General features: G+C 46.0%; 2 protein-coding genes across 4 annotated transcripts in view; one reads left to right on the forward strand and one right to left on the reverse strand.

Moving 5' to 3' along the window:
• DRC10 (dynein regulatory complex subunit 10) overlaps positions 1 to 14653 on the reverse strand; it is a 136823-nt gene extending 122170 nt beyond the window's left edge. Inside the window, exons 1-3 of one of the 3 annotated variants that reach the window (XM_086943248.1) lie at positions 14557 to 14598; positions 10541 to 10606; positions 3669 to 3754 (exon numbers count right to left, since the gene is read on the reverse strand). The gene's annotated coding sequence lies outside the window, so the exon portion shown is untranslated. Of the gene's footprint in view, positions 1 to 3668; positions 3755 to 10540; positions 10607 to 14556 lie in introns of all 3 variants that reach the window. The other 2 variants (XM_086943249.1, XM_086943250.1) reach the window with 2 other exon arrangements.
• Positions 14654 to 15118: 465 nt separating this feature from the next.
• TPCN1 (two pore segment channel 1) overlaps positions 15119 to 26321 on the forward strand; it is a 365587-nt gene continuing 354384 nt past the window's right edge. The window contains exons 1-2 of the mRNA XM_086943251.1: positions 15119 to 15336; positions 16249 to 16488. Coding sequence (XP_086799377.1) covers positions 16377 to 16488 — 112 coding nt within the window. The 5' untranslated portion in view covers positions 15119 to 15336; positions 16249 to 16376. The remainder of the gene's footprint in view (positions 15337 to 16248; positions 16489 to 26321) is intronic.

Genomic DNA, 26321 nt, shown 5'->3' on the forward strand with positions numbered 1-26321 from the left:
AATTTAAATCGTAAAGTAAAATAAGTAGCAGAATTAATTAAGAACTTAAATCAAATATGTGCATTGAATATGAATTTGTTAATGTAGCGCTTAATGGAATAAACGTAATGATATGTGTATATTAGAAAACATAAAAATGCAAAACATTTTTTTTCAATTGTAAATGCTCAGTAAATGTCTAAAACACAGATATTCAGTTACTACAACAATTTTACTTCGAATTCAAGGTTTGAGCCCCAGTTCTACGATGCCGCAGAGTTTGTTAAAAAAACACGAGCTCATTTCCGCAGTCCTTTCCTGACATGGCAGCTACTTAAAAAAAAGCAATTAGGGGGGAGGAGAAGTGAAAAGCAATTAGGGGGGAGGAGAAGTGAGGCACAGATGGCTGGTTTTCATGTGCACGCGCTTTTTAGGTCAATGCGCTTGCGCATTGAGCCTTGCTTTTCACGGGCACAGCATGAAATCGCCCGATGGTTAAGCTCTCGTTAAGCCCCAATATCTCTTGCAAGCTTAATGCGCAAGCGCATTGACAGGCGAGACCTAAAAAGCAATTAGGGGGGGGAGAAGTGAAAAGCAATTAGGGGGGGAAGAGAAGTGAGGCACAGATGGCTGGCTTTCATGTACACGCGCTTTTTAGGTCAATGCGCTTGCGCATTGAGCCTTGCTTTTTCACGGGCACAGCATGAAATCGCCCGATGGTTAAGCTCTCGTTAAGCCCCAATGTCTCTTGCAAGCTCAATGCGCAAGCGCATTGACAGGCGAGACCTAATAAAAGAAAGACAGAGAGGGAGGGCAGTTGACAGCAACAGAGCAGTAGAAGTGGACAGTGTCCTTATCTTTTCTAAGGAAGAAGGAAAAGACAGAGTCCTTTTCTTTCTCTGCGCACACCTCCCGTCCCCCAACGGTCCAGTCTCATCTATAGGCCTTGGCAATTTCTGCCGTCCTGGGTCGCATTTTAAAAATAAAAAAGTTGGGGAACGGATTCTATTAAATTAAAAAAGTAGAGGCACACCTTGCCCTGCCGATCCCACCCACTCCAACCACTGCATAGGAGGTTTTACTTTCCCCCCTACCGCTGACACCTGGTAGTGGGTCTAAATTAACAATGAACAAAGCAGACTGGAAGAGACTGAGGCAGACTTTTTCAGCTTCGTAGAGGGCACTCCAAGACTAGGCATGAAGAGTGTAAGAGGAGCTGGCTGATGAGCTTGAACTCACAGCTGGAGAGAAAGCGCTCATGAGAGCTACAGGGACATTATGCTTGGACATTGCTGAAAAAAACGGTGGCAATTGAGGCTGCAGTGACGCAACGGACGGTAAGCTACAAGGGTCTCTCTGGCAAGGTACAGACTGTGGAGTGATAGTAGGTGAAAGAGGTTTAGACGTTTCAGGAGCTTGGCTTGATGCAGCCAGCAAGGACATAAAGGCCTATAAAAAAATGTCGAGCAGCAGCGCATTCACATGCGCTGCTGTCGGCTCGACCTAATATTGTGATACAAGGAATCCTTCAGCGGGCCTCAAAGATTGAATGGCTGTATAACTTGCATAGGGATCCTCTTCTGTGGATCCTTGGAATCAGCTGGATATGAAGAAATGATCTGGATGTGAAATTGTAAAGACTGGCACTTGGGTTCCCCAAGGAAATGAGGTGACATCACTACAGAGAGTGGCATTTTCATTGATACTCTTCAGTCGGCGGTCTGGTGTGATAAGATTTTGAAAGCTGGAAAATGGGGTCTTGATAGCGGGAAATGGCTTCCTTTTTTCTTGAAATTAACTTGGACATGCTGAGGAAGAACAGAGCCTTTGTGGATATTAAGAAAAAAGTGGTGGTTTGTTTAGAGTGAAGTGTGAAGAGATACATTTCACTTTCTCTCAAGTGGATTCTGCTGCATCCTTACTCAGTAATCTGCCAGGGGAAACTGGGCAGGTTTGAGTGGCATGTAAACAGTGACCATCCAGTGAGGTTATTGAGTATTTTAGGGGAAGACTGTGAATATTTCGAACTGGGGACCTCTCTTGTATGCGGGAAGGTAGCACAGGTAGGGTATGATCTATCTACTGTTGTTCTGTCAAATCTTGGTCCTAAATGTTCCCCTCTGTGTGTATTTTCTGGGCCTACATTGATAGCTTTCAGAGGTTTCTTTGCAGTGACACTTAATACATATAGTAAGGCATGGATTATTGTGAGGATGAAGTGATACTTGTATATCTGGTATTCTTGGAGTACATTTCTATGCCGGTGACAGTACTAATAAACACATTTAAAATATCTACAAATGCCCCCATTGAACACCAGGCTGTTCACTAATATCCTAAAAAGCAACAAAAACTACAAGTTATTCTCCAATTTCCTATGGCCAAGCTAGAATGTGTTGTAGCCTAGACTTTGGAACCCCATGTTTCAACATATGTAAACTATAACAGATCGAGAATGCTGCAACAAGACTCGTCCTTCACTTCATACCCCAGAACGCATGACACCAGCCTTGCAAGCACTTTTCTCTTTACCAGTAGCAAAACTATCAATGCTCTAGGCGCTCTGCGTCTTCCACAGAGCCTCCCAAGAAAAAATAACATTATAACTACAAATAAAATTTAAGCACTAGAAACAAAACAGAGCTGTACGCTCTAGGATAGCATCATGGATCATCATACCAGCTTACAATAAGAATTCCATGGTAGGCTCTACTTTCTTGGTCCAAGTCGCCTAGCTCTAGGACTGCTTTCCAGCTAAGATTTGATGAATTCAGGAACACAAAAAGTTTAGAAGAGAAGTGCATATTTTAGGCATTGTTGGATTATGATAGCCCTCCGTGTCACAAGGGGGCATTTTAGGCATTATGGTGCAACAAAATAAGGTAGGCCTCATTGGCATACAATAGACATTAAGATGATCCGACTTGGAATATTGTGGGCATTCTAGGCATTATGGTGATCCTGGTGTAAAGCATCTAAGGTTGATACATGTTGTGTTTTATGCATTGTGGAAGCTTAGACGTACTTTGACTGTATAGCCGCAGGAATTGCCCTGCTGTCTACTGACTTAGATGTTATGTTTTGCCAAACAGGAACTGCAAGTCTTGATTGACTCTGTTAAATTAGGGCTGGAACTGTGAGCCTTCATAGACCCCACTTAGTTGCCTTGAGCAGTGGGATCTATGTATCCCACAAGCCTCCTAGAAACACTGGTAACAAACTAAACTTTGGATAAACGACACACTCTTACCTTCAGGAGGCATGCCTACTTCTTCAGGTCACACTTATTTGAACAATGGAAAAAGGGAAAGAAGTTTACAACTGGAATATTTGTAATACTTGCACCATCTAGCGGTTGAATAACAAAACAACATCTTTCTCAGTGACAGGATATTGTACACATCTTGCAAATACAAGATGATGATATTTTGTTAACAGGTTCATTTGAAGTGGTGCCAGCACTGTTTTCCTATATAACGGCTCAAAGTCTGAACCTCCATGCATCTCAACATCCGTCCTTATTGCCCACTACAATGTATTGCTTTTTGTCTGTGGATTTGTTACAAATCTTGAGTTGGGATTTTTGACAGCCTTTTGTGAGTTCTAGATTGTGTTTATTTTATGTTTTCTATTTTTGCTTGTGTATTTTTCATTGATTTTTTTTCTTTAACTTGGTTACATTTTCCTACCTTATGTAGCTTTACATTGCCTCAGCCATTTTGCACAACTTTCTTGGTGCCCTGCTAGGTGTCTCTTCGCCTTCCTCTCAGTGAATCTGGAATACAATTGTGAGACTTTTGAGGAAGGTCGCTCACTCTCAAGAAGAAAGTGGTGAAGGAGGTGCAATCTGCCATTAACAGTAGAGCATGAAAGCTGCAGAATGTTTTATTTTTTACCCTGCACACTTCAAACTCATTCCAAACCATAACACGACAGATAATCGACTTTGAATGGCACAGGAGGAAATATTAAAAATGGTAGAACATTCAGAAAGAAGCAGTAGACACCTGAATACTGAGATTATTCAAGTGACCTGTAAAACATTGTGCTAATAGGGCTTCTAACAAATGTGGTTCTGGCAGATGAATTAAAAACTTCAGTCCCCATCAAGAACTAGCATTCTTTCTCTTCATTTTCATCTCATAACTGCAGGACAAATGAAACATCACATTACACTCACTAACTACTTTCTGGAGCTACTTCATACATTCATAGAGCACAGCTATTACGAAACATTATACAATGTTCATTCATGATAAAATATCACTAAATATCAAAATTTGTATACAAAGTGCAACATGGTGGCTCATGCACAACAGCAGGAGCACATTACTACTGGTGACCCACACTTGAGCAGATACAAAGGCTGCAACCCCTTCCTATTTTGACCTGTGGAACCACATGGGCATAATTCACACAAAGGGTACCCAGGATTCAAAAACACACTCTAATCACAGACAACCGTTGGCATGACAAAAAGAGGGATTGTGAACTAAATGTAGTTAGATTAAACTAAGACAAGACATTATATCATATAAACAAATGCACGTGCGACACATACCCAAGGTGAGAATTTTCCCATCAGTTGTCGATCTGTTCCACCACTTTTACATCATTTTTATTTTTCATATTTTGCCAAAACTCACCCTTGAGGCGGAAGCCGGGGGTACTCTGCGCTCCCTTGCGCGCTGTCATTTATATCGCTGATTGTGAGTGTTATTGATTACTAATAACATTACCTTTTTAAAACCTGTATATATTTTAGAGGGAGTTTTTAATATTAGCCCCTACCTTGGAGCGAGAGTCATATCGCCCCAGGTTTCTCTCCCGCATCATACAGCGCCACTGTTGCTAGGCGCTAGGCACTTCCCGAGAAACTTCAGCCGCCATCTTGGGCTGGGGAAGGCTCGCGCTCGAGATCTCCGCCCCTCCCGCCCTCCCAGGATACTTAAGGGCCCTATAGCTTAGCGCTCGTGATATTTTGCCAAAACTCACCCTTGAGGCGGAAGCCGGGGGTACTCTGCGCTCCCTTGCACGCTGTCATTTATATCGCTGATTGTGAGTGTTATTGATTACTAATAACATTACCTTTTTAAAACCTGTATATATTTTAGAGGGAGTTTTTAATATTAGCCCCTACCTTGGAGCGAGAGTCATATCGCCCCAGGTTTCTCTCCCGCATCATACAGCGCCACTGTTGCTAGGCGCTAGGAACTTCCCGAGAAACTTCAGCCGCCATCTTGGGCTGGGGAAGGCTCGCGCTCGAGATCTCCGCCCCTCCCACCCTCCTCCCACCCTTTCAGATGCATATAAACAACCGACCTGCACGTCCGTGCAGCGGGCGCGCGCAGCAGGTGCGCCGGTGGCGCGCCGGGACCGGGCCTAGGGCCACCCCCCCTGGCTTTTATCCCATGCCCCCCAGAGGCATTTATACATCCAATCAGCTCCGACAATGGCGTCCCTCCCAAGACCATACATGCAATATATTTGATCCGAGGCTCCTTACTGGAAATTCACCTCGCTGTTGCCAGAGCTGCTCTGCTTCGATTCCTTTATATCTGGAACAACCTTTATGTAACCAGAATAAAACTTCGAGATCACACTCAATTGCCCTTATTAATGTCCGTTCACTCGGCAAACATCGACAGGAAATATCTGAGCTGATAGAGGATAAAAAGCTGGATTTATTATTCTTGACAGAAACCTGGATGGACAATTCATCTGACCCTGACCTAGTAATCGCTGTTCCCAATGGCTTCTCTATCTATAGATTGGACAGACAGCACAAGAGAGGTGGCGGGATAGCAATCATTGCCCGCGGCTCATACGCGGCTAGAACCAATGCGGTACCGCTCCTGTCCTGCAAAGCTCTTCAATTCTCAATCAAACTGACGCCCTCAGTTAATTTTAAAAGCATTCTCCTTTATCGACCACCAGGAAATAGGTCCGGCTTTATCTCCGACATCAGCTCTGTCTTGGAAGTTACAGCCCTGGATAGCTCCTTCACCATTCTAGGTAATTTTAATTTTCACTTTGACAAATCAGATGATAATGACACAGCCGCCTTCCTAGCGGATATGACAACATATGGTCTCTCTTCGCGGGTTAAATCCCCTACTCATGAAGGGGGCCATATTCTTGATGGCATTTTTACCAACCTGGAGGACTTACATGTAACCCATATCCTTCCCCTCCTTTGGTCAGATCACCATGTCGTAGTGGCTTCACTGACCACCTATGATACTGGAGTCCCCTTGACAAGCGCTAATCTTCGCCAGTCGTATCTGGCCTGGAATGACATCGACGGTGCCAGTCTAGAATCACTCCTGACTACTTCCAATCCTTTCCTTTCACACGATCCAAACGTTGCCATCACCCAATATAATGAGTGGGTGGGTTCCGCGACCTCAGCACTGGTTCAGGTCAAACAATGCTCCCGCAACAGATCAGTTCCATCAGCCCCTTTGTACTCTGACGTCTTAAGGACACAGAAACAACTGTGTAGGAAGGAAGAAAGGTACTGGCGTAGAGATTACTCTGAAGAGGCCAAAATTAAATACAAAGAAATGGTGGCTAAATATAAAACCATGATTACCGAGGCCAAGAATAAGTTCTACTGTGAGAGAATAGAACTATCTAAAAACTCTAACAAGGCCTTGTATGAAACCACCAAACAGCTAGCAGGCTATTCGCCCAATTTACATCCTCCCCCCTCCCAGCCGCTTTGTGATGCACCGGCTAATTTCTTTTTTTAGCAAAGTCAATGACATCTATGCAGCCTTTGCCAATGGTGTTAAAATCACCCCTAAAACCACCACTGACTCGGCTTGTATCATTAGTACTACCCCCTTACTCCTTCAGTTTGCAGAGGTCTCTATAGCCCAGATTAGGGACATTATGTCTTCCATTAAGACGGGCTCTGCTCTTGACCCATGTCCCCTTAGAGTACTAACTCCGGTGATCGAAGTGGTACTACCTGTCATCACCACCATTTGTAACACCATGATCACTTCAGGTATCTACCCACTTACGCTAAAAAAACCCTAATAAGACCATTGCTCAAAAAACTGAATCTTGACATGGACGAACTTAAGAGCTATCGGCCCATTGCCAGCCTCCCAGCCATGGCCAAGATCGCCGAAAAGGCTCTGAATCTCCAACTTTCAGCCTTTATAGAGGAACACCACTTGCTGGACGACTCCCAGTTTGGCTTTCGTCAATATCATGGGACGGAGACGGCACTGATCAAGGCCACGGAGGCCATTAGAACTATTCGGGATGCCGGGGGAACAACGGTTCTCATATTGCTGGACCTGTCGGCGGCCTTCGACACGGTCGATCACACCATCTTGATCGTCTGTGTCGAAAGCATGGGTGTTCAGCAAAGGGCTAAGACTCTTCTGGCCTCCTTCCTGGCACAAAGGACCCAGGTAGTCACCATAGGATCCTTTCAGTCTGCCACCCTATCGTTGCCATGTGGAGTACCCCAAGGCTCATCCCTGAGTCCGACACTCTTCAATATATATGTGTCGGACCTGGTCAATGTAATCCGAGGCCATGGGATGAGCCTTACAGCCTACGCTGATGACACCCAGCTGGTCCTTGCCATTAGGAATAATGGCCAAAAAATATCAGACAAATTCAATCTGGGCATGGAAGCAATAGGGAATTGGATGGCTTTTAATTGCCTGAAATTGAATTCTGACAAGTCCGAAGTTGTTATTTTCGGAAATTTGACGCCGGAATGGTCTTCCCGCTGGTGGCCATTGTCATTGGGTCCTCCTCCCACTCCTGTGTGCAGGGTGAGGAATCTGGGAGTTATGTTCGATGACCGTCTTACCTTTCTCCCCCATGCTAATCAGATCACCTCCTCCGCTTTCCATAAGTTACGACTTATAAAAAAAATTCTCCCTTTCCTCCCGGCCACAGCGGGCAAAACCTTGATAACATCCTTGGTATTGTCCACTCTGGATTATTGCAATGCTTTATTTCTGAACACTCAAGAAAGAGTTCTCAATAAAATGCAAGCCATTCAAAACGCGGCTGCCAGGCTTTTGGGAGGTGTCCCCAAATTCCACTCAGTGTCAGGAACCATCAGAGAACTCCACTGGCTTTCCATCAGAAACAGAATTAAATTTAAGTCCCTCTGCATTGTTTATAAGGCCTTGCACAACCAAGGACCAGCCTTTCTGATCCAAAACCTCACTCTCCATCGTCCTCTCAGACCCCTTCGATCTTCCAACCTACACGAGTTGGTGGTACCTCGCACCAAACTGGTGTCCTGGGGTGACAGAAGATTCCTTGTGTCGGCACCTAGACTCTGGAATACACTGCCACATGCCATTAAAACTAGCCCGTCTCTTTGGTCTTTCCGAAAACAACTCAAGACTTGGCTCTTTAATCAGTGATTCCCACTTTCCCTCCTTGGCTGAATATGGCAGATATCCCAGCGCCGAGATGCCCAAGGGCCTTCGCTCGCTCTCTATAAATACTATAAATAAATAAATAATAAATAAATTTGGGTTCTCCTTACCCAGGAGTTAGTGTGCACACAGTCACACATGTTGGAAAAGAGGACTGTGAGAGTAAGAAGACTTTATCTAATGGGTGGTGTGAGTGTGATGTTACAACTGGAAAAAAACAGTGCAAGTTAAATAACTAGTGAAGTGGATAAAATTAGGTGAGACTGAGTAGAAGTAGAAGCTTTAATGTTTTCTCTCAGCTCCCTAAACATAAAAACAATAGTGAGAAAGCAGATTTGACAGAATATCTGCTCAGCGAGTGGTCAACATGTTTCTGCATATGAGGAAAAGTACTTCTGCATTCATCATGATCTAGGTGTTGCTACTGCTGTGAATAATAGTGAAGAAAATAATGATAACAAGCACTGGCGTTGCCAATAGGTTTCGCATTTGGAAAGTTGGAGCTATTGGTTTTGTAAATGACATTTTATATTTATATATTGTTATTGACAATGCCAATAACGATATATAAATATAAAATGTCATTTACAAAACCAATAGCTCCAACTTTCCAAATGCGAAACCTATTGGCAATGCCAGTGCTTGTTATCTAATGAAGTGAAGCTTGCACCACCCTGGTCTTGCTGGACCATGTGATCATTTTGCCTTGTGGTCCTTTTTTGCCGAATGCACGAGGAAGTGATACAATCCTACAATATTTTGTTCTAGTTAAAGCTTAATGTGCGCAGAGCTGAAAGTGGAAGTGCGGCCCTCCACATAGATAGAGCGGGCGGGGAGGGTTATGCGGGGGAGGGGTGGCACAGTTCTCATCTCAGTGCCATGGAGCGAGAGGAGGAGCACCCGAATAGGCTTAGCAAAAGGGTATGAAGAGCGCTCTCTCCTCAGCACTGTGGGCCGTCCCTCCTCTCCGGCCTGTGGGGAAAGGGCTTCCCCAGGGCATTCCCACTCAAATGCAGTAGGAGGGGGCGGCCGCCCCTCCCCCGCCACCAGACACTGGACTGGAGGTGGATCTGTCACGGCCAGACCTGCTGCCCTGTGACTGCATTAGGTGCTGCTGGCATTGTGCGCGCGGGACTCCGGCGAGGCAGAGCCATGTCCATGTTGCTGTTGCCCGTGATTGGGATAGGAGTTGTGTGCATTACAGTGTGCTGTGTTAATACCCCTTGCTTGCAGCACAACTTTGTGATCTGTATGAGTGTGCGTGTTTATGACAACATGACCCAGGCATATGATGCACATGTGAGTTGTGTGTGCTAGTCACCAGACACTGGACTGGAGGTGGGTCTGTCACGGCCAGACCTGCTGCCCTGTGACTGCATTAGGTGCTGCTGGCATTGTGCGCGCGGGACTCCGGCGAGGCAGAGCCATGTCCATGTTGCTGTTGCCCGTGATTGGGATAGGAGTTGTGTGTATTACAGTGTGCTGTTTTAATACCGCTTGCTTGCAGCACAACTTTGTGATCTGTATGAGTGTGCACGTTTATGACAACATGACCCAGGCATATGATGCACATGTGAGTTGTGTGTCCTAGTGGGCCACAGTAACGACCAGGCGAGAAACAAAGGAGCCTGATTAAAGCTGACAAGAAGGGAGGGGGAGTGCGGGCAAAGGAGCCATTAGAATAAGGGAAGCCGGATGGGGGCGGGAGAGCCTGGTGGGGGGCGGGAATGCGAGCGAGGGGAGGAGAAGTGTGGCAGGCAGATGCGCGGAGGGAAGCCGGATGGGGGCGGGGTTTCTGTGTTTTTGAATGAATGCTGTTTGCGGATTAGGGAGATGCGCGTGCTTGTGTGGTCACGTGACTCACATGCACTGTGGAAAAACCGCAGTGGTTTGACCAGTCGAATGGAGCACTTGAATTTCCGCCTATTACATTCGCAAGCGAATGATAATAGGCGAAACCTAAAAAGGAATCATATCACCTGTTCGTCAGGTACAGATTCTCCGCCACAATCTAAGAATACTCATGTCAACGAGAAAGGAAAGTGAGAAGAAACAAACATATTTTAAAAAAATACACTCATCAATAGTGTTATTTCTGTGATCATGTCGTTGCATTTAGTTAGCATGATATCACTCACCCAATTTCTGTGGGGATAGCGCCTCACCTCACCTGGCTGCAGCTCAGGTAATTGAGGAGCACCGCTCTGTTATGAAAAGACACACAATTGTAAAAACATTCCACTGTTTATCCCATAGGGAAGTAAAATCCACATTGATAACTAAAATAATAAGACACCTAGATTGGTATATAGTGTCGAATTACACGTCTGTTTTGCATCAGTATTCATAAACTCACTGTGTTTTTATCGCAAGTCAGTTGTTATATTCGGTCTCTACACATACATATAGTCTGGTAGTCACAAAGTGTTACACTGCCTGTGCCCAAAAGCGACTAAATTATAAGTTGTTCCAACAGCAAGGAGAAGTCGCATAAATAGCACGCACATGAACAGATATTAACTTGCTTCTCGGTAATTAGTGACTCCTTCGATATCAGACAAAAGAGCGTCTGAAAAGCTATGTCGGCGTCAGTCGCAAGCATACGAACAGATATTGTGCTGCTTAACTGCAATTTGTGACTCCTACGGAATCAGGCAAAAAACGTATTGAAAGGCAACGATAGTTAAGGAGAACGGAACCATTAACGGACCTGCATGCTGCTGCCGAGAGCAATACACAGTAACTTCCCGCTGGGTGGGAGCACACTCTAACCATGTACGCATCGCGTATCTAACAAACAAACACCCGCGAAGGAGCAGACTGCTACCGTGCTCACCTATCCGTCGGTGTCTCCAGGCGTTCCTCTGCGCTAAACTGGGGAGGCACCGAGCGGATAGAGCGCGGTCCATTTGAACGTTCGTCTCCTCTTTGCGTGTGCGTAACCGCACACAGAATTCTGGGTCTTGTAGTATGAGTTTTCAAAAAAATAATAAAACATAATCAAATTGCCATTTGTACATAATTTGTGTATGTGCAAGATGTTAAGGGGCACCAAGAATGTTGCGAAGTGTTGTTGGTTTTATAATGCGAATGAAAGGCACTTAGAAGCACAGATATATTCTTATTCGATATAGACCAAAATACCAAATACTCCAGAAATACCTGGTCTTATAGTCCATATATATGGAAATTTTTGAAATGTAGTTATATTTCCATAAGGTCAATTGCTAGCGGATTCACTAAGGTCAAAAAACACACTCAGTTAGTAACAAATTACAGTGAACCCACTCCTTACAGCTCATCTTTACATCATATATCGCGCATCGCGCATTTGTGCTGTGGATAGAGTTAAATAACACAGATTAGAGCCATTTCTAGTGTGTTTGTGCAATCATGGCTGGTGCTTACTTTACCGACAGAGACCAAGGGCCACTGTGCTTGGACTTCTGTTAATGTTACAACAGTAGGTCCAGTGCTAGTGTATTTAATTCAATTGCCATTGTAGTATAAATGATAAGTGATGATTCCAGCAAGATGTTGTCAGTTGGTTCAGTAATAACAGGATTCCATCATAGCGACATCCAGGGTATTGGCTCATTTAGGCCCTCCTTGTCACTGTTGAGCTTATAGACCCATTTATGTTCTATTTTAAACAAAAATTTGCTTACATCCGGGCAATGGTCTGGGATGGTTGGCTGTTCTAATACTGTCCATATAAAATCATTCGGACCATGTCCCACTTCTGAGTGCAGCCGCGAACCACATGGTCCTACATACGTCCTTTAAACCGCTATTTTTTTAACCAGTTTTTAGAGGAGGACTCCATACTTGTCAGACTTCACTAGCCCTCCACAAAATAAGTTTTGAAATATTTAAGGTACGCCATTTCAGAACTGCTTATGGAGCCTTTCAGGGATGTGGAATTCCTATAGCCCGACGCCCAGGACATATTGTTTGGGGTCAAGGGCAGCAAGTTTTAATGTGTATTTTGTCCTTGGGACAAGTAGGCCCAACCCACTGTAGCACAAACCCTTTGGCTGCCAGTTTTTAGTACCACATTAAGGATCAGGGAAGGGTACTGCCTGTAGTTAAGTTAATACTTGTTTGCATGTGTTAATGCTGTTCAAACTTGTATTTAGGGTTTATTAATTGAAAGTCTTTATTAGTAGGGTGAGCGCTCTAATGAAATGTACGTTCTGACTGCACGACTGACAGTGGTTCCAGTATGAACATATGTACACACGGTTTAAAAATTTAGCAACATGAGGCTATGCATGATGCTCACAGAATGCTCTCTGATTAGATGCAAATATTTGCAGAAGCTTGAAAGCAAGATTCATGTTTCTTTGCTTTCAATATAAAATGATCCTAAAAAATGAAAGTAGGGAAAAAAAGATTTTGCTAAACTACTGTAAAATTTCAGGTACCATTTCTTTGCAGCATCATTTAGTAAAATGTGTTGATGCATGCTAGTATTTCCCAAAAATATTCCTCTTGGAAAATTTGTGTATCCAGTTTCAATAAGATTATGAGAAACAAAAATAAACAAGCCTTGGCAAAGCCAGTAGGGCTGACATTGGTGGTCAGCTTTTTAGTTTTGGCAATGCGTGACATGTTTTGGCATGGCTTTTGTAAAACCTTAATGATGTGAGAGGTGCCGAGCCCTCACCATTATAACAAACATTGGCAAACGCAAAAATTGTTTTTGGTCTCAAAAAAGCACACACTGCCACATTAGTTACTGGCACTGAACAAAACTACTTTGTGTACCTATATGCTCCTTGTGAAAGAGCAGAACACTGTCACTCACAGTGAAGCCAGCCGATTCAGAGAGAGAGAATTTTAATAAACACAAAAGGGTCATGGTTAACGGCAGACCAAATTAGGGGCCCAATTATTAAAGAAAGTCTCAAAAGTGCACCTTTGGTATTTGGCTTTCGTGAACTCACAAGAATTTACATTAGTAGGGCAAGAAATTGTACTTCTACAAAATATTTGTGAACTGCATTTTAGCATGAGCAAATATGCATGTGCAAATTTGCTCATGTGAAAACCTGGATGTTTGAAAGTTCATTTTCCCTCCAACTACTTTTTTCCCCAACTCTGAAAGGTTTACGTCTGCCACTCTCAGGAGTAAAAAATGTCTAACATTTCTCAGTATGGGAAAGATTAGAGAAGATTTGTTGAAAACCCTTAAAACATGCAAGTAAGTGGATTTGCACAGACGTTAAAGGGCATTCCAACCCTGGAACCACTGCTTACCACCATCTTCAGTCCCAGTATGTAGATCTGCAGAAACGTGGCAACATAAAATGATTACTAATATTCAAACACTACTATGGTATATGCCCTGGCATAATCAGAGAGGCTATATAAGAGCTCTTATATAATGAGATCGCTGCCATAATTTGTGGCAGCGCTACATGGCACCAAAGGGACAAGTGGATTTTGTTACAGGACAAGTAGATTTATGAAGCAACCTGCCCCACGGACAAGTAGATATTTTAATAAATTCCACACCCCTGAGCCTTTGGTTTCTGGCCACTACTTTTGAAGATTGTGTTGTAGAACACATAATGGGAGCCACATTTTCGGAACATTTTTTTACAGGTGGATGGTGCAGAGCAGGTAAAATAACTCCTCCAATACCACGTTGGAAAGCCAGCTTCAGTAGAGATTTCTTATTTTTGTTTCATACTCTCTTTTTGCTTTGACCCCCCTACTTTTAGCTAAGAGCTTAAAATGAGAGGACTCTCTTGTTTAATGATGGCTACTCTCCTACTCCAGAGTTTGAGGGCCAGGAGTGATGGCCATGGTACATGTTTTCTATCAGACAGTTGCCGAAGCAAACAGAGCTACAGGGTGGCCGTTGTAGGTGTACCTTGAAGACTGAAACACTTTGGTCTGGGTTGCTGCTGCAAGACCAGGCGCCATGTCATCAGTAGAGAGTATATCTGAATATCTCTACAAGACGCAAATCCTGTCTGTCATTTGAAAACCTGTCACCGGACACCGAAGCGAACCTGTCAGAGTGCCCTTGTTGATATCAACGATCACTGGTCCCCCTTCTGAATTGGGTTACTCTGGTCAAATTAATATCATCTAGTGACATTAGTCACTCTTCCTTCCTTCCCCAAAGAACGCGCGCTCTCACCTGCCTTTCGTTCCCATTTGGATTTCTGTCCCTTCCGTTTACACACGTTACCAAGCGACAGCCCAAACTTTCAGCGTGTGTCTGACGTACAAGAAAGTTGAAGTTCGCTAGTGGCTGGAGGCCCTAATGACATAAAAGACGGACTAGCTTAGGGGCGTTCACGACTCAAACGTGGTTGACGTAGCGGCCATCTTACAATTTAGGCCTCAGTTGACTCGGCTACCATAAACAACTATGAGCAGAAAAAGTCTGTTACTAAGGGTACTATCCATTAGTACTGTTATTAGGTAAGCGACTGTGTTTAAATATGGATAACATAATCAGCGATCTATCGTAAGTCACCTTTAGCCACGTATCTTTTTGCAGTCGACAAAGATAGATTTAGCTATACTGAAAATAACTACGGCCGCCTCACTGCGCATTTTGCTTTTCACGGTATAGTGTTTTTGACACCACCCGCTGCCAAGGCTGCAGAAACGCCCCAATCCGCTGTATGAGCTCGGCTGACAGATAACCCTCTCTTCCAATGGGAGCTGATAATAATAAAGGAGGACGTAACCCTATACCACGAGCTCCTGAGGACGTGGTAGCGGGCGGGGGCAGGTCATAGCTTCTTCTTATTTGGATACTTTAGGGTCTTTAACATTCCTACGGGCAAGACGCCTAGTGCGACCGGACTGGTAGATGGGCGGTTGGAAACTTCGAGTTTGGTTAGAGTTTATAGCTTTCTTCTTTATCTGCTGAGGGGAGCAAAAGGAGTCTGAGACTGCTACAGTGTTGGTAGGACCCCTCTTACGTTATCCTCTGCTACTTCCTGGCCCAGTACTTTAAATGGCCAGTTACTGAACAATGTTACTTTAGCAGGGTCGCCGCACTGAGTGGTGTCTGTACAGTGAGGCATGAGGTTGAGGAATAGCGGCTAAGTGATTATGGCATTGCCTAGTTTCACAGTCCGAAAAAAGGGTTTGACCCTCGTTCCTGTTGCGACAAGCTTCTATGAAACTTCTTTCCCCCTTGCCTATTCTATTTGATTTCCAACTCTTTTTTTGTTTTGTTTTTAGCTGAAGTGTGACACACTGCACCGGACTGCAAGGAAAAAAGTATTTAAGGGAAATAAGTAACTGGGGTCCCGAAGATAAAGTAGTTAAGTGGGCGAAGCATAGCCATGAGATGAAGCCAAGAAACTTGGTTTATTCAGTTTTCCAGATCTCTTTAAGCTTGACGCATAATTTTATCGTCATTATTTTTGGATGACCGTAAACATGATGATTTGTTTGCATTCCTTGGCACCCTTTATTTTGACTTTGATGGAGCATGGGAGCCGTTCAATTTGGACTATTTTCGTCCTCTAATTCCAGGCACATTGCACCTTTTTACATCGTACGCTGGAAAAGATTGGCCTCACTGAATCGTACTCTCACCGAATCGAACTCTCACCATTGTTCCTGTACTATAATCTTCACTGCTTAAATACTTTTCTATTAGACAGTGGGGCTACGTAACCGTTTTTACCAATTCAACTGTTCATTTGACAGGAGCCCGACAACAAACAATAAGTGTGTAAATCACAGTAAATAATTTTTAAAACATTAAGATCCGTCTTTTATTTTCTCCTTGTATTGTACAATTTTTATTTTTATATTTCGTTTCACGGATCTAGAGATATATTAGTGTTTGTTTTCTGACTCCTAGAGCAAGCTGTGATGGCGGACTTGCTGGAAAATATTTTTGTTTACGCCAATTTGGAAACTGCCTCTGACACCACACCGTTGGTTTGGATCAAGAAATAAACGTGGCTTGGTTGGATTTCGCAACTTAATATGGCGGTGAGCCTGGAGGATGATGTGCCGCTTATCCTAACCCTGGAGGAAAACGGAGGATGCATTTTGATGCCTGGAGATGAGCTGGGCTTGGAAGATGTTCCCAATGAAAGTAAGATTTTATTCCAAGGGTGTGAACAATAACAGTTGGGTTTTAAACTGTGATGGGCTCTCAATACCATCTCTCATTGTTCTGAATTGATATGTATTCCTTTTTAGGTCTCGTGGCGATTACAGCGCGAAGCGCTGTCTCGCCAGAGATCTATTGTTACCGACGCAGCTTTCCAGGAGACAGCACCAGGCCGCGCGCATTTTCTCTTCGAGGAGGCGATTGGAGCGGGCCACACGCATGCGCTCGCTGTGGCCAGCTGCTGTCTCCTGGGAAGCTCCAACACCACACACGCATGCGCATACATAGAGACACACACACAAGCGCCCATGCACGCACTCACACATACATACAGAGAACCCCCCCTGCCGTCGCACACATACACACACACACACACACACACACACAAGTGCACCGAGACCCCCCTGCCGTCGCACACATACACACACACACGCGCGCGCACACACACACACACACACACAAGTGCACAGAGACCCCCCCTCCCCCTCCACAACTAAGGCCCACTTACCGCCACTCCGGACTTCAGCCGCCACCGCGGGGCTCTCCCTCGGGCATGGGAGCCCTGCGTCACCAGCACTGCTTCTCTGGCTATCCGTGGGCGTGTGCGCGGGCTTCCGAAGATGGAAGTCCCGCCCCACGGAAGGTTTCGGTTTCGTGTTGTGGGAGCAGAGAAAAAATTATTGTAAGTACCTGCGTGTATTTTTACTGTTGTACCTGTATCATTAATGTACTAAGAATCATCAATGTTGGTTAGTACGGGTAAGAAACATTAAGCATGACGGGGCTGGCTTCAAGAGAAAATTGTGTTAGGGAACAGCTTTGGCAGGAGGGGGGGCGGGTCGTGCCCAGGCTTGAATGCTGTCACCCGTATATGACTGCGGCTATCGCAGTGTCGTGTCCCAGTGTGCATTTGTGTCTCATGTCTCACGTCTTGTCTTGGTTACTGTGTTGAACTTTTTTCTTTTGATGCAAGACTTTATTGCAAGTTCTTTAGCGTACATTATATCGCCTACAACCCTGGGGCCGGCTGTTACCATAACTTTATGTATGAAGAACAGATTACACAGGTATTCAGCCGACAACCAGCGGTCCGGCAGCGTAACTCCACACCTGTGTTGAACTTTTTAATGATGCCAGTTTGTGTTTATTTTTATTGCTTGAAGAACAGATTACACAGGTATTCAGCCGACAACCAGCGGTCCGGCAGCGTAACTCCACACCTGTGTTGAACTTTTTAATGATGCCAGTTTGTGTTTATTTTTATTGCTTTTAATTCTATCAGACAAGTGTTTCCGTCGCTATTGCTATATATGAGTGCACACAGGGCCAGAGAGGCCCCCGCCCACTTCAAGGCCCGGATGTACACATACCTAAGAGTTTTAGAAGCGGGGCAGTTAGAGGAGGGTGCACGGATGATGTCTCTTGGCCTCTTGAATAGTAGATGGACCTGGCCCTCGTGAGGCATGTTGAACGCACATGGCTCGTATGTTGCCCCATCTCCTGCACGTCTGCTTATCCCGTATGTGGCATTAGCTGTCAGAGTTGTCATGTTGTTCAGGAATACAGATATGAAGGCAGGAGTATAGCAGGATGTAACGTTGCTGCCTGGAGTACTCCAACGTCAGTGCAGGCTGTGTGTCTCGTCCTTCTGCCCTCCTGCCTCATGGCAGCAGCTTTGGCAGGAGGGGGGCGGATCGTGCCCAGGCTTGAATGTTGTCACCAGTATATGACTGCGGCTATCGCAGTGTTGTGTCCCAGTGTGCATTTGTGTCTCATGTCTTAGTGTGCATCATTGTCTTCCTGGCGCTGTGTATTCTTTTCTCCTATCCCCATGCCCTGTTGCCCTGTTCCTGTGTCTCCCTGTCAAAGTATGGTTAAGGGTCTCCCTTCTCCAGTGAGGGTATTGGTGCTTCCTTGTGCCATTGCCTGTCACTGTCTCTCTGTCTCCGCGTGCATTTCAGTGCCACCTGCCTCAGTGTACGTCTGTGTCTCCATGGTATTGGCATGCCCTGTGGCTGAAAAAACGGAGTCTCGGTTCCAAAGCGTGTCAGTGTTTAACAGTCACCGAGCATGTCTCCTTTCCAATTGAGCATGTTAGTACTTCCCATTTCTGTGCGCTCTCACTGTGCCCCTGTTCCATCCTCCCTGTGCGTATATCAGGGTGTCTTTGCGTCTTCCAGAGCATGTCGGTATATCAACACGAGTGTCCGTTAGTGTCTCCTGTGTCGCTATCTATGGTCTCTGAACGAGCCTATCTCTTCCTGCCCCAGTACAATTTCTGTGTTGCCTGTTAATACTTTGTCACACTGTTCTGTGCTCGTGCCTGTTAAATGCCCTGTGACAGTGTCTCCTTCAGACAGTGCTGTCCTTGATACCCGTCATTGCACTGTCAGTGTCTCATTGGCCAGTTTCAGCTCGTTAGGACAAAAAGCATGAAATAGTCACAGCAGGGTCTCCCTGTAGTGTGCTGTCTCCCTGTAGTGTGCTGTCTCCCTGTAGTGTGCTGTCTCCTGTAGTGTGCTGTCTCCTCTCCTAGAGTGTAGTCAGTCTTCCGTGCCCAAGTGTAAGTGAATGTCGGCCACTTGACTCAATGCCTTGCCATCCTAATGCACATAAGTGTCTCCCTAATTGAACATGTCAGTGTCTTATCTCCATTCTGTCCGTTTCCAATGTCCCAGTGTACTGCATGCGACTCCTGTCCTAGCGGTCACCGTCTCTTGTTCCAGTGTACAATGGTGTCTTATTCTCCAATGCTCGCATAAGCAACAGCTAACCATTCACAAACAATGTTTATATACCAATTGCAAATTAAAGAAAAACAAATTATGCAAAGCATTGTCATTTACAATGTCATTAACTCAAACTTTAATGCTGCGAGACCTATTACATTGCAAATGCTTGTTGGTTATAAGTATCGTGTTGCTGGTAAGGCTGCAGTCGTTACTTCCGCTGCAATGGGGTTAAAAAATATTAAAGCAATTGTTCTAGGTAGATGACGATTGGGCCTTACGTACATGGCTTTGGCAAGCTTTTACATGATATGGTATTTATTAGGTCTGGATTCATTTCACACCAATAAACAGAGGGTTCCTGAAATCTCAATAAAGAGGAAGTAAGCAGGGAAAAACACAGGTTAAGCAACAGAATCTTCCTCCAAAAGTTATAATATTATGGGTGATTAATCCAAACCATGTAGATAGTTGTCCCGCAGATTATATAGAGCATCACACCATTTTATTGATTCACATTTTATTAGTATCACAAAGATAATATAGTCACATATATGCACATTTAAAAATTACTTTCTTTTCTCCAAAAAGTGTTTACAATACACAGGTAGAGGCCCTTAGTTAAAAGACCAGGCTAAATAAGGAAAACTACATATACAACACCAACATTTAGTAGGTAACAATGATTCAAACGCAAGAAAAACACATAATACAATAATAAAGTGACAATACCAAAAATGACTAGACAGAAAAACGCCTACGTGCGTTTCGTAACACACAAACATATACAAAGTTCCTTCTTCATGGAGAAAACATTTTTGCAGATATTTGGGGGGCCATCTGAATTCAAATGGGGCGACCACTGGATATGTGACCCATGTCGTTCTTTGGAGTTCAAGTCAGTAGGGTCCCAAACATTCACAAGGCCATTTTAATATTACAATGAATCTGCTGACCCCAACACTTCTTCCAACCCCATCCCAGGAACTCTGAATAACTGGCACATTCCCAGAGGGTATGGATAAAGGTTCCCTCCTGACCACACTGTCGCGCACTGTCTCCTTGCAACGTGTAACCATGCTGACCATCAGGGGCCCGGTGGGTAGGATCTGTGGAGAAGCTTTAGCTGCACCAGGCGAAGCCTGGAGGAATTGGCCACTTCCTGCAGGGAGACCACTGCCTCTTGCCACTCCTCATCATCCAGACCAGCCACATCATGGTCCCATTTAACTCTCAAGTGGGTCAAGGGGTCCGCCATGTTGTTGAGGTTTTGTAAATAAGTGAAATGGCCTTCTCTGGTAGGTCACCGTCTAAGATCCTATCTTTGAGTGGAGAGAATTCTGGGAGTTAACTACCTCAGGGAATCGCAGCTAGCAAGGCATGCCTGATTTGGAGGTATCTGAAATATTTGGACTGGGCAAGGTCCTAATCATGCTGCAGTCCGGGGAAAGGCATTGCATCCCGGACTTCTATAGACCACCCACCTTGGAGATACCTACAAGTTCCCACTTATCGAAGCCCTTCAAGCGTATTACTTTGCCTAGCTGCCCGCTGTCCCAGAGCGGCGAGGCCCATGTGAGCTTTCCCTCCCATCCCAGACTCCTAGTAGCCACCCTCCATACGTGCACTGCGTGTCTGGTCGGGCCAGTCAGAACAGGTTTTAAAGATCTTACATATAGAGCACCCTCAAAGCCACCACCCGGGAGGAGCCACCTGTAGATCTGAAAGGTGGGATCCGTCAAACCATCCCAACGTGAGTTTGTGTTGCAATGCGAGGTGGTTTACCCTCCCACAGTAAGTCCCGAACAATGCTGTCCATCTCCCTGAAATACGAGGCAGCAACTGGATACGGGGTGTTTTGCAACGCTTGTAAAAGTCTAAGAAGGGTCATCCTTTTGAAAAGGGCAGCGCGCCCCAAAAGGGTCAACTGATGTGATTTTCAGTGTTGGACATCGGATCTGAGATGCGCTAGGGGCGGCAGGAGATTGCAATTATAGAATCTAGATAGGTCTTTAGAGACCCAGATGCCCAAGTATTTGAAGCCATCGACTGCTTCTGCCGATTGGCAACCCAGAGGGAGTGAAGGCCGTACACCATAAAGGACATAGAGCACCAACTTAGACCAATTTATTGAGTACCCCGCGAACCTACTGAACATGTGAAATATATCCAAAACGACATTGGGCGACGCAGCCGGGGAGGCCAGGGAAAGTAAAATATAATCCGCATACAATGATATGCGGTCCTCCCAGCCTGCGGTCCATTTAAGGCCCCGTATGACAGGGTCCTGGCGGACCCATGTCGCCAAGGGTTCCAGAGCTAATGCAAAGAGAAGCGGAGACCAGGAGCAATCCTGTCTGGTACCCCTGCCGAGAATGAAGACGGGAGATTTCCTATTATTAACAACCACTTGGGCCAGTGGTTGACCATATAGAAGCCGCACCCACTTGAGGAACTCAAGTCCAAAACCGAGCTTATAAAGAACTGCAAACAAGTAAGGCCATTCGATGGTGTAGAATGCTGACGCTGTGTCTAGGGTTACCACAACACCGACTTTTCTGATTGTGTCAACCCGATACAGCACACCATGAACCCTGCACATGTTGAGGGCGGTATTACGGGCAGGCATGAATCCCGATTGGTCCGGATGGACCAAGCGGGTGATGCCCCAAAGCAGGCGGGTGGCAAGAACCTTTGCTAGGATTTTCGCTTCGCAATTAAGCAATGAGATGGGACGATAAAAGGGGCACTTATTGGCTGGCTAACCCTTTTTATGGATTACGACGATGTTTGCAAGGCTTACAGTAGACCTGTGCACACATAACATCAAAAACAGAGTATGATTATATTCTACGCATAAAAACAATGGTCACTGTGAGTTTTCTTGCTGCTTTTAATACTCGTTGGTACAATAACCAGACAGCCGACATGTGTTTCGTCAGAGAAACAATTAGCTCTGACTCTTCAGGCCTCGAATTGGTACAAAAGGAACTCGCTCAGTACAAATTATACAAAGTTCGGTAATTTAGACAAATCGCACGATTATGCCGGCACCATGAGTCATTCAGCATAAGTGGAAACCAACCTTGGAGGAGACTCAAGGAACTCCTACATGCGCCCTAACTTATTACTGAAAATAAGTGCTGAGTTGCAGGATGCTAAGTGATTAGTCCGAAAAACCAAAAGTTTCATGCACCACAGTACAAAGTTGTTAAGCAAGCCTATCCAATATCTTGGGGTGCCGTGAGGCGAGCAAGTGAGTCTGTTTCTATCTCAACCACTACCCACTGAGCCCTATCGCCTACTCATAGATTCTGCTGTGTGGCTCTATAGTGTGTCTTAGCAGCTTCTGTGGCCAGGCCAGAGAACTCTTTAACCTTGATATGCAGCATCTGACGCACTTCCACCATGTCCTGCGTCAACAGTTCGGTTTTTAAGTCTAAGATCCCCCCCTCCAAGTGCGTCGTGTCTGCTGCTTTCTCCCTGCGCTGTCCAGCGAGCTGGCCCTAGACCACCCCTTATAGGCTTCCCAAAGCGTAGTCGTCGAGTCGACCAATCCCTCATTTTCTTGAAAGTAAAGATCAGACTCACTCAGGACCTTGTCCTTGATGTGGGGAGCTGTGAGGTACCAGGAGATTAATCGAGGCAACACGACCGATTGTGGGCTCTCCCACTTCTAAGCAGCAATGAATGGGGGAGTCATTGGAGATCCCCCTGGCCAGGTGATGTATGTCTCTAACGACGTGGAGTTGATGCGCTAGTGTCAATACGAAATCAATGCGGGACATACTGCCATGAGGGCCAGAAAGATAGGTGTACTGTAATTCAGTCTGGTGCAAGTTCCTCCACACATCGATCAAGCCCATTGCTCCTAAAAAAACGTGTATCCACCTGCGGGAGGGGGGCAGGGCCTTCTGGGGCCATCGGTCAAGGGAGTCAGAGAAAATAGAGTTGAAGTCGCCCCCAAACAACAGCTTGCCATCGGGTAAGTTCAAAATGAGGTCCCCAAGATCCATGAAGGCCTGAGAGTGTAATCCTGACGGTATGTAAATGGAGAGGAGATTGAGGTTACGCCCCTCCAAGGTCCCCCAGACTGCCACAAACCAACTCAGGACATCAGTATGGATCTTGTTAATCATCATAACGAACAACATTTACGACCAGTATACCCACTCCCTGGAAACCAGAGCTAAAAGTTGAGTGGGCCACCATCTGGAAACCCCAATGCGACAGGGCCTTGCAAGCATTCCCAAGTAGGTGGGTCATCTGTAGGAGAACGACATCTGGGGAATGACGTTTTAATAATTGGAGGACCACACCTTGCTTCATCTTGTCCCCCAACCCATTGAAATTCCACGATAGTAGCTTATACCTCCTGTCTAATTGTTGTACCCATCTCCCCCTTGTAAGAATATGTCTAATAGCGGAGGAAACCAACCAGGGAAGCCCCCAGAAGGAGACATACCTGGAGTTCCGTGGTCCTTGGAGAATGGAAATGCTAATAGCATAGAGCCCACAATTGTCAATACCTGAAGTCTATCAGAGACGCCATGTCCAAACAAAAACAGAACAACACAAATGAAAACGATCACCTTCTCCCCCCCCCCCCCCCCCCCCACCCCCAGCCCAGCAAGCCCCCAGAACTCGCTTGCCGGAACCTCCCTCACTGCCTCCCCGGTTGGCGGTGTCAGAACCTCCCGCCCACCCAAACTTGCAAAGTGCCTATCTCCCATCCCTCTAACTTGTGGGTGCGTGTAACCTACCTGGAACCCGTCCCTGAGGATTAAGCAACTGGTAATCACACAGTTAAACACTACACATTGGGAAGCATAAATCAATACCTAAACATGTTATGTCCATCCCCATAAGCACTAAAAATCCTGGATCAGGAGCAGTTCAGTCACTAAGAAGGGCCCGACCGCAGCACACTCCCGAGGTTAGCAAGGAGTTCCCAGCCCACAAAAAGAACAACATACAGACCAGTCATTAAGACCCTCCAGACTCCACCGTTAGTTCCCCAGGTAGCGAGCCGCAGTCTAATCTAGTCGCATGTATCAAGCACCTTGTCGTTTCTCACTCTTTGGGCATGGTTGCCCATCCGGCCCACTGTGTGCCAGCCTTCCAACCAGTCCGAGGCCTCCTCTGGGGTGGCGAAGAACCAAGCTTTCCCATTGGATTCCACCCTTCACTTGGCCGAGAAGAGCATGGCGTATTGCACAAATCGCTTTCTTGACGTCGAGAAAACTCCGCCGTTGTCTCTGTACTTTAAGGATGAAGTCCAGAAAAAAGGTGATCCTGCTGTTCTGGACGGCTAGTGGTGGTGACGATCTGGCCGCCAGCAAAGGCATTGGCAGGGCACCAGGTCTAGGTCTGCCGCCCGGCGCCCTTTCCACAAAGAACAAGTTGGAGAGACCGCTTAGTTTCAGGTTAGTAGTGATCAATTCTTCCACGAAAAGGTCTGCAGCCGGCCCTTCAGCCCTCTCCGGAACTCCCAGTATGTGAACATTATTGCGTTGAGAGCCTCCTTCATAGTTGTCCAGTTGCGCCTCCAGTTTGTCGGTGTGGGCCTGGAGGTCGTCCATCTTGCGCTGCAGATCAGAAGTGTCATCCACCAGGGAGCACGCATTAAGTTCTACATCCTTCAATCGGGTATTCATGGAGCACATATCTGCCCGCATGAGAGAGACTTCAGAGGACACAGAATCAATCCGCGACTCCAACGAAGTACGGACAGCCGTGACCGCAGTGAGGATATCTTACAGCGTAGCTTCTCTCGCCTCACCACCGGATTGCTGCCACTCGCTCACGGCCGCTCCCGTCTCCGGATCAGCTCCAGGGGCCTTGTCCCAGGCGAATTTACTTGGCTTGGCCTGGACCGCTGATTTCGCACCTCGACCTCCAGCCATGGCCCAGCCCTTGCAGGTCAAAATCCACTAGAGGAACGGGGAGGGGACCAGTACAGTACTCCCTCAGGTGCCTCCCCAGGTTGTATGGGTGCACCCACTGCTCGCAGTCTTCAATACTTGCGAGTCCCGCATCTATCTTCACCGTCTATGTCCCATAGAGCAATGCCGGCCTGGCGCAGAGGAAGGTAGCAGTGTTTTTTGGAAGCCCGTCGGATGCCACCCAGATCAGCTCTCACCGCGCGCAGGTAGCGTGCAGGCAATCTCTATCCTTTCTCTAGTGCAGCTGGATTTGAGCCATCAGGGCTAGCACTCCGGCTCCAGGCGAGGCCCCCAACGACAGCTCCGGTTAACAGCAGGCACGGGCACCGCAGCAGCGCCGCCGGGCTGCAGCACGCGACGTCTGAGCCGGACCCACGCAGTGGAATCTGCGGCTTCCTGGCTCAATCAGTCTGCGGCGTATTCTGGTGCTGTAATGTAGATTTAAAACCAGTCTGGGTCGGATATGTAATTGGATTTACTAAGGAAAAGGTGCTGGTGGTCGGAGTCGCTTTAGGAAGTGGTCATTTCGCTCGGTGGTTAGCCACGCCCCCCTTTCTCTGTCTCTTGGTTCAGTTGCACAAGACCAGATGCAAGTCAGCCAGGGCTTTTTTACTGATTGAGTTGAACCGTCCCTGGGAAAGGGACTTTATGGAGCGGCATTCACGTGACAGAGCTTGCTTTATATTAGTCATAATAGCAACAAAGGACGGGACGACCTGCAATGAGACTGCTTCTAGGTCCAGGCATGCAAAAACCTCAGATTCGTTACAATTAAGAATACTTGGAAAAAAGCTTGCTTTACCCAACCATCATCTCTGCCCAATCAATCTTTGTGGTGCGGACCCGTTTTTAGGTCTTGTGCCTAGCGTTGCACTGCGTAGCAGTGCTTCGCGCAGCGCGAGGCATTTTGTAAACGAAAAATGGGGTTTCAGCAGTCACTTTGGACTGTGAAACGCTCGTTCGTGTGTTTTTTTTGTATAGTGTTACCCCATTGGCCTTTGCGTGTGTCTTATTGTAAAAGACTGCACGCAGTTGGCCCAAAGCACGCGCATAGCTCCTCCCATGGCCTATTGGTGTCTATTACGCGCACCAAACGCGTAATCGACACCAATAGGCCGTGGGAGGAGCTATGATTGTGCCC

This window comes from Lissotriton vulgaris, chromosome 11, assembly GCF_964263255.1.
Source record: "Lissotriton vulgaris chromosome 11, aLisVul1.2, whole genome shotgun sequence".
Classification (NCBI taxonomy): Eukaryota; Metazoa; Chordata; class Amphibia; order Caudata; family Salamandridae; genus Lissotriton; species Lissotriton vulgaris.